The following is a 9,077-nucleotide window of genomic DNA, read 5'->3' as shown; positions in this document are numbered from 1 at the left end:
ATCTGCTGAGAGGAGGCCAGTGAGACTCACACACACACAAATGCATGCTTAAAGATCACCACTGCCACCCGTTGGTCATCTTCTGACACTACGCCTCCTCTTCCCCCTCTCTGCTCCTTTCTTACATCGTCTCACTGCCATCCGGTAAGAACATGCCAACCGGAGATGAGACACGTAGCTCTGAACATCGATCAGTCTGGTCTGGCTGGTTGGTGAGCCAGTCTTAAGCAGCCGATTCTGTTTGCTCCGCAGGGTTTTTTTGTGCTCTAATATATGAGGTTTATCACCACCTAACTCCTTTCTAAGAAAAGCGGAGCCTCAATACGGATTATGAGGCTTTGGCTCTTTGAAAACATATTGAGTATAGTGATGTGTTACAGACTCTTGCCAATGCTACGCTGCGCTGCTGTAATCCAGCTTTTGCTGTTTCATTCCTGTCCATTCTTGCCCTGCAGTTAAATGTGATTTGTTGCTCACTGTCCGTTCCACTGTGTGGCTGTGTGTGATGTTGCATTTTTGTTGTGTGCAAACACTCTTTACTGGCCTCAACTGTTCTTTCTTCTCCTCTTTTACTGCCTGCGGGCCTAAACGATGTCCAGTCTCGTTCAGCTGTCTAACCTTTAATAGATTCATAAATGCTCCCCTCCCATTGGCTAGAGCAGGCCATTTCATCCTATTAGAGATTAGCATACGGCTGAGTGGAGGAGGAAGTGCTCTTTATATGCTAATGAGGAGATAATGTATGCAGCGAGGACCAACCAATGCCCCATTGGGAAGACTCAGGGTAGCCCGGCCAGATGAATCTTGAAGCAGTCACCGTCTTTATCTTGTATTTCAATCTCATTCACAGACAGCTGGATTGTGTTTTGTGAGCTATCATACAGCGTAATGTCTCACTACGGTTTTATGCCTAAATCAGACTGTGCAAAGGTGTCAGTGTGGATGGCAACAACGCTGGGAGTGGACTGAATATGCATTCTCTCTGTACCTGATCTCATTGTGAGACATTCACTTGTGATAAAGAGCAATAACAAAAGGCACTGAAGTAGAGGTTTGAATAGTTTGAAATGGCTTTGTTAGGTCTCATTTAGCCTTTTTGTTTGGCTTTAGCCTTTGAGCTTTACAAGCACTTGAATAGACTTTAAAGCAATAGTTGAACATTTTGGAACATGCACTTGTTTGCTTTCCTGCCGAAAGTTAAATGAGAAAGTCACTACCACAAATGGAAATCAGATGGGTGTCAATCTCCTCACATAACTCCTGATAAGTGATGATTGCTCAACAGTCCATCTGACCAGCGTCCCCCTCTTCTCTGTCCGTACAGGAACAAGGTGTGGTGGGAATGTCACGACCACCGGGCGCCATCCCGCCTCCTCACCCTGCTGGGGGCGTGGCCTCAGGGGTGGTGCCCAACCAGGGGTCGGGACCACCTCCGGGCTACGCGGGCAACCAGCAGCAGGCGGCCATGATGAAACAGATGATGGCGATGGAGCAGGAGAAGAGGGCGCAGATGCAAATGATGGAACAGCAGAAACAGCAGCTCTTCAGAGAGCAGAGACAGCAGCAGCAGCAACTACTGGCCGAGCAGGTGAGGGTCATAATAGTATTGTGATGGTGTGGGGATCAAACTAAATGGCTACGCCTGTGCGATTCATCTGTCATGCATTCAATTCTAATTTTGTTTCTTCGTACACTCCTGTATATGTGTCTGTGTCTGCAGCTCTAACAAGAGCAGCTCATCCTCTCGTCTTCCTTGCTGTTGTCTGGTTGCATGTATAATTACCCTCAACCAGCCCCCTCTTCACTACTTCCTTTTCATCTCATCAATGTGTGTGTGTTTGTGTGTGAATGTGTGTGTTTTTGCCAGATGCCGCCTGCTGTGATAATGTGGTGTTTTCTTTTTATTTCTCTCTCTGTGAGGGAATCAAGTGTTAAAGAGTTCTGAACTCTGGAGTCACCACCCACTATGTTGGTTTTAATTGGATCTGCAAAAACATACACAGACACAAATATAGGTGTCTGAAAGGAAACACGTCCTGCTGGGGTTTATTCTATGTTGCTAAATGGAAATCGTACCTCCATTTAAATGAGCAACACCTTCTGCTTTCAAGTCACACATTCAGTGGCTGCTTTTTATGCTGCAAAGATCAAGACAATTAAGTTTCTTCATTTGATTTTCTATATCTGCACTACAACTATGGCCACGATAAAGCATCAGGGATGCCTTAAGTTTGCCATATCTGTTGCAGTATCATGCAGATACTACTCATTCATCTAGTCCTTAAAGTACACATCTGTCTCACTTCTGCTATAACAAACATCTGTCTCTACTGTACCGAACATCTATCTGTCACTACTGTCTCAAAATTTAAGTTGAGGTTGGTCCCTGTATTCATACTTGTCTATGAATGATTCTTGCTCAGAATGTAATGAAAGTTGTGACTCTTTGGATCCACGCTCAAGTCACAATGTTAAGGTGCAAGAAGGACAAAAAAAATCTAATATGGAGAAATGAAGGCTTTGCACCCTTAGGTCCAATGCAAGTATTTGATGATAAAGAATCAGGCAAATATGTTTGCCCCCAATGAATCTCTAGTGACCAAAAGCCTGTTTTTGTAGTTATTACATACTAGCTCTGGAGCTAAGGCTTCAGTGTGCATTTTGTAACAGTATTTCATTATGTTTGTTAAATCTGATTTGTTTAACTGTTCTTTCTGGGTGACCCTTTTTCTTGTCTGTATCCCATAATGATACCAAATCCTGAATTCATGATATAGATATGAAGGAATGTAACTCATTGCTAAACAATTGTGCGTGTTTGTGTTTGTGTGTGTGCAGCTCCAACAGCAGCAGCATCTCCCCAGACAGATGGGGCAAGGCCAGAGGAATCCATACCCCCAAGTCAATCAGTACCAAGGTGAGACACACAAGCATGTATCCATTTTGTCTGTCCAACAAAGCACACAGGTTTTGCAAAAACCAAAGAATTGGCAGCACCCCAATAGATTTACTAATAAAGAAGGCAATACCTGACCTCAATTCATCAGCATTTGATTGATGGCCGCATTGCAAATCAGTTTAAGTTCTTTGCAGAGCATCCTGATGGTTTCACAAACATATAGCACATGCACACTTGGTCTGCAACGAGTATGGTATACATGGTTGAGAGCCAAGACATTTAGACGTTTAACAGATTTTACAGTTCACTCTGTGACATATTCAGAAACAGACACTTAAAAACATGTATGCAAACAGCATCGCTGACTGAGCATCACCCCGAACCCAAACCTCATCCTCACTGTCTGTCAGATACATCAGTTGGCGCTCAGATGCTCTTCAGCCTCTAACTCTCTCTCTCTCTCTCTCTCTCTCTCTCTCTCTCTCTCTCTCTCTCTCTCTCTCTCTCTCTCTCTCTCTCTCTCTCTCTCTCTCTCTCTCTCTCTCCGATAAAATAGAAAAAATAAAAGAATATTCGTGCTCTGCCTGTTACCACGGCAACTTGTCTGTCCTGGATCCCCCAGAGTTCCGGTGAAGTCAGAGAGATGGATGAGAGGAGGGAAGTGGGAGAGGGGGAGAGGGGGGTGAGAGGGATAGGTGGATGGTCTGTTAGGTAGAAGGAGAGATTGGGAAGAGAAAGAAATAGAGAGAGAGAGAGAAGATGAGTGGGTGAGAGGATGGTGGCGAGATGAAGAGAAATACAGCCAGCGAGAAGGAGAGTCAAGTCGAAAGCCATTTATAGCCATAAGAGAGTCTGTCTGCAAGTCTAGGAGATAATATGGAGAGCAAGAGGGCGCTTCAGCAGGAAACTGTGGCCTAGAAATATATCTGGTAGTTCATCTATCCAGCAGCGTATCAGTGAGCAATGATTGCGCTAGCATCACCTGCAATCAGAACTCAATCATACTCTCTATACTTTATTTATATTAACATAAAGTGATGCGTGGAATTGATGTGGCTAACGTGTACTTACTTAAGAGTCTAGAGTGTGTGATCCTCTTCGTTCTGACCCCTCTGCTACTGTTCGAGTCCAAACTGTGAGGAGAGGGATTAGTGGAATGATGTCAGAAGTGGGTTATTAGAGGATTTAGAGCCATTTCCACACTAACAGACTTCCTCAGCTCTGCCACTACCGAGGCTCTGAAAGGAAAAACTTATGGAAGTGAGATGCTGGCTGAGTAAAGTTTCATTTTAGCGTAGTAGGATTTGAACAAAATTGGCAGGGAAGAATTTGTTTCCAGAGTAAACAGGTTGTCACAAAACATAAATCTTTGCCTCAGCACTGACTTATTAGATCAGTCTTGCGTGCTATTTGGTGATTTAAGTGGATCTAGTGTACAGGCTCTAAAGCTGTTTTATGAAAGTCCAAGCTCCTTTGTGATTCTTGACTCCATATGCCTGTTTTACTGTTTCCCAACTCCATTGTCTCCGTTCTATGGTTCTAACTCCTCCGTTTCTTCTCTCCTAGGTCCTCCTCAGGATCTGGCGTCCAGAAGCCAGGCTCTCCAGAACATTCGGGCCGCCCGTCTCCTACAACAGCAGCAGCAGAACCAGCAGCAGATGGTCCAGATGGGCTCTGTTCAGGGACAGGGGGGCTCTGTGGGACCCCAAGCTGACATGGGCTTACCGTACGGCAACCAGGGGTCCAACCAGGGTTCCCTGTATGGGCTCAACCCCTCCATGAGCCAAATGATCCACCAGCAGCAGCACCAGAGCCAAAGTGTCCAAGCCTCCATGGGTCTTCCACCGCAGCACAACCCCGCCGGAGGGCCGCCCCGGCAGGCAGGTGCAGGTCCTGGGGTCGGAGGTATGCCCGGAGGCCCCGGAGGTGGTGGAGCTGGAGGGTATGGAGCACAGGGGATGTTAATGAACTCCATGACCCAGCAACCCCTCAAAGGCCCTCCCAACGCCAAAGCCCACGCACAGAGACTGCAAAGCATGCTGGGAGCAGGAGGAGGAGGCGGGTCAATGGCAGCGGGTGGCTGGCCGCAGCAGCAAGGACAGAGTCTGCAGGCCATTGGGGGAGGAGTCGGAAGGACTACAGGGGGAGGGGGAGGAGACATGGTGGGGTTCAGCTCCTCGCAGGGCTATGGGATGCAGCCAGGTCAACCCCCGCGCATGGCCAAGCAACACTTTCAGGGTCCGGGCCAGGGTATGAGCCAGGGAATGGACCCCAGAGTGGGCAACCCAGCGGCCGGTATGGGCGGTCCAATGATGGGCCCTCACATGGGCGGTCAGCCCAGGACCAACCAGCCCCGGCCCATGGTCATGAACCAGGGAATGAACCAGGGGATGATGGGCCAGGGGATGCCGGGGATGGGGGGATTCGGGCCGGGCCCTGGGGGGCCTGGAATAGGGTCAGGGGGAGGAGGAGGGGGACCCTATGGACCAGGGGGAGTCGGGGTTGGAGGTCAGCCACCAGGCTACCAGAGGACAGCCAATCAGGACATGTCATCCTATGGATATGGGGGCGGGCCACCGGGGGAGGGGCCTTCGGATTGGGCGATGGCTCAGGGGCGGAGCTGGACTCAAGCGATGGTTGGATGGAGGAGTTCTTCCCGAACCAATAGCCAACGGGGAAACTGGAGATGACTTTTTACTGGATGAACTAAACATTAAAGTAGGACACGTGTTCAAACCTGAGAAAGTAAAACAAAAAGGAAGACGTGATATGGACTGGCATGTTTTTGTTTTGTAAAACATGAGAAAGGTTATAAATGAGTTCTTGTGTTATGTTGTGTGTGTGTGTGTGTGTGTGTGTGTGTGTGTGTGTGTGTGTGTGTGTGTGTGTGATGGAGAGAGTGATCGTTATGTCTCGTGCATATTAATGAAAACCCGATATAGAGATTAAGAGGTGTGTTTCATTAGTTTCCCTTTTTTCTCCACGGAGTGAATTTTTCCTCATGTTCCAGTGTTTGAAAGCGATCCCCGTTTACACAGCAGAGCTTTGAGCCTGAGCTTCAGCAGGGGCTGATTGAACACCGCAGACTGATGAAGGGGAAGGAAGACTTGTTCTCAAGACAGCAATTTATTTGTGTTTGTGTGCTTGTGCCACCCAGCTCAGTGCTTCAGATCTCTCAACTATGTGAGGAGCTGAAGGGAGGAGAAAGCACTCTCAGCGCTCCCATTTCCTCTCTTAGATTTGTGCCCCCATATCTATAACACACACACACGCACAAATCTGTCGCCTTCGCGTTCCCTTCACTTGATCTCTCTCTCTCTCCCTCTCATCCTCCTTCCCTCTCTCCTCCCTTCTTTCCCACCCTCTCTCCAGAGACTCGTTCCTCGCTCTCAACACTCCTCTCTGTTTAAATTCTGAACATCACAACAGAACAAATGATGTTCCTCTACTGTGCCACACAAGCGCACTCCGCCCTCCAGGGCTTTTTGCTAGGCAACTGACCTGGGTGGTGTTTTTTGGGGGGGTTTCATTTCCTGTGCGTGGCTGTGGATGACGGGTTTGCATGCAGAGGAAGACAAAGAGAGTGGAAAGCAGAGAAAGGGGGAGAGAATAGGCAGCTAAAGCCAGCACTTGAAATCAAAAGCTCATGCACACACATACAAACATATACAAACACACAAACAGACAAATAAGCATCAGCCTGGGAGGGTGAGCGAATGTGTGAGAGGCAGCTAACGGAGCTAATATTACATTAAACCCTCTGCCTGTGTGACACAGACCACATCACATGCATCAGGCTGACACAAAGCAAAACGATTGCTGGGCACTGAATGTATTCAAGCACCACAAGTGACTTCTTCTTTTTAAAGAAAAAAAAAAAAAAAAAAAAAAAAAAGCTGATTGAAACCCCCACCCACACGTTTTGTTTGTCGCTGTGTGTTATCTCTAACAATGAGGCTGATTGTGTCTTTGTCAATAACAGTAAAAAAAAAAAAAAAAAAAGAAAAAAAAAGGAAAAGTTAGCCTTCTTTTAGTTTGTGTTGTCTTTTGAAAAATTTGTTTGTCCTCCCGTCTCGCAGCACAACCTTCCCTCCCCGTTGTGACACCGCTGGTTGTCAATCACCGTCGCCCTGCTTTACATCGTGGCTTCTCTTGTTCTGCAGCTGTAAACCGCCTCGCTCCAAATTAGAACGTAACTGTGCTATACTGTAACACTACTGTGAAGAAATACAAGTTCTCCCCTTCCAGCGCTTTACTTGGATAATGAACCACTGCTAAGCCTTGAGTTTGTTTCGTAGACAGTAGAGAAACTTCAGACAGCTGATTGGGCCTAAAGGGTGACGACGGTTAGTGCCAGTTAGCATCACAACAATCAGTATTTCCTCTGAAGTCACTGTCTCCCCTTCTCTGAGCTTACTTCAGTAAACTGTAGGCTTCAAGCCTTATAGATTTCATTCACCAACAACAAGCTGTCCACTCTTCTGCCCTTATGGTTGCGTAATAAATACGTGTTAGGTTTTAAAACAATAGTCGTTGGTAAGACAACACCTTACTTCTCTAACTGTTTTGTAATCTCGGTTAAAAGTTTGAGTGAACGCGTGTTTGTACTTGCATTAATTTGTATTTAGCTCTTCAGAGTGAAAGTTTGGAGGATGATGCTGTAATCAACAAACCAAAAAGCCTTCTTCTCTGTAAACTAACTCCTTGCCATCAAAACATTTGTTCTCATGGTCGTCGATGTTGTATAATCCAACCCTTTAAATACAAACTTTAACCACATCGCCCATCTTCCTGTAAGCGTTGCTGCATTTGGTAGCACCCACAAATGAGGATCTGTACTTTGAGTTTTGTCATGTTTGGGGAGCAGAAGTCCTCCGTCTCACTGTGGGGCGTCTGTAGGTCAACAGCAGGCAGACGTTAAGGGATGTATCGTTCCCCAGTTTAATCAGGGGGCGATGGTGAAATATATAATAAGTCTATGTCGGTGTCTAGATAAACTCTTGGATTGTTTGAGCCTTCCTTGTGCAGGAAATGCAGTGGAGAGCTCACCGCTACAATGGCTCCACTGCTCATGCTTCCAAAACTTTGATACTGCTCCAGTGCTCAGGCGGGCTCAAGCTAAAGTTCAGTGTTGGACCAGTGAAATGGAGTCGGTGTGTAGGAAAACATCTGAGGTTTACCGCTCCACGCTGGAGGCAGAAAGGTGGGGAAACACTTCCAGTCAGTGTTAAAGGTCACAGCCTTTGTGACCTTTTTGTCTTCAAAGTAGGGTTCATGATATTGTTTGAAATCCCTTCAGGAAGAGAATAAAAGCTTCCTCCAAATATCATTATGTACCGGGACCAAGTCTGTAGACAACATTTTAACAAAAATTGTTGTTGTTGATGTTCTTTGTTTTATTTTATTTGTTTTTTTTTACTGGTGCTGACATATATGTGATTATGAGAAAAAGTATATAAAAGATAATGGCTATTTGTAAATATGTTTTTACAGGTTTAAATACATCAGATAATACAGTCTCTACTCTGTAAAGAATTTACTGTTTGTTGAAAAATAGAGAAGTATTTTTATTTTGAAGTTTTTTGGTTTCACGTTTAACCCATCTGAGCTATGCCATTGCACTTCAGACAATGTCTTACTACTAATTTGTATTGTAAACCTCCTCTCTTTTTTGGAATTTTTTTTCATTTGTTTTTTCTAGTTTGAGATTTGACTCTGTTATAAAGCAGTGCTTATTTCTTTTTATCCTGTACAGAATTCTGAAATGTTAACAAAAGAGAATTACAAAATACTTTTTTTTGTTTGTTTTTCAAAAAGATACAATAAAGAGAGACTGTTCTCGCTGATCATATTAAATGAAAGTTTCTGAAGTTTATTGGGTTCATTTTTTTTGACCACGACTGTGCCCAAAATGACAAGTCGAAAACAGAACAGAATACATGAAAGATGCACATGAAAACCATAATATATAGCAAGTTCGCAAGCAAACACTAACAACTACTTTTACTTTAGTTCAACATTAAAATAAAACATATATTAAATCGTACACATAGACAATATGTCAAGGATGACAAATAAAGTCCACGATTAATTTCCATTTTGGTCCTTGATGAAGACCAGAAGCACTCAATGAAAGATAGATGTACAGTGTAGCTTGCTAGCTAGCTGTTACAAGCTT

General features: G+C 45.1%; 1 protein-coding gene across 1 annotated transcript in view; it reads left to right on the top strand.

The window, feature by feature from the left end:
* Positions 1-8,729, top strand: part of maml3 (mastermind-like transcriptional coactivator 3) — a 97,310-nt gene extending 88,581 nt beyond the window's left edge. The window contains 4 exon segments of the mRNA XM_054604568.1: positions 1,325-1,588; positions 2,839-2,917; positions 4,466-5,467; positions 5,470-8,729. Coding sequence (XP_054460543.1) covers positions 1,325-1,588; positions 2,839-2,917; positions 4,466-5,467; positions 5,470-5,567 — 1,443 coding nt within the window. The 3' untranslated portion in view covers positions 5,568-8,729.
* The last annotated feature ends 348 nt before the right edge of the window (positions 8,730-9,077 follow it).

This window comes from Anoplopoma fimbria, chromosome 9, assembly GCF_027596085.1.
Source record: "Anoplopoma fimbria isolate UVic2021 breed Golden Eagle Sablefish chromosome 9, Afim_UVic_2022, whole genome shotgun sequence".
Classification (NCBI taxonomy): Eukaryota; Metazoa; Chordata; class Actinopteri; order Perciformes; family Anoplopomatidae; genus Anoplopoma; species Anoplopoma fimbria.
This window is presented reverse-complemented; position numbering and strand designations above follow the sequence as displayed.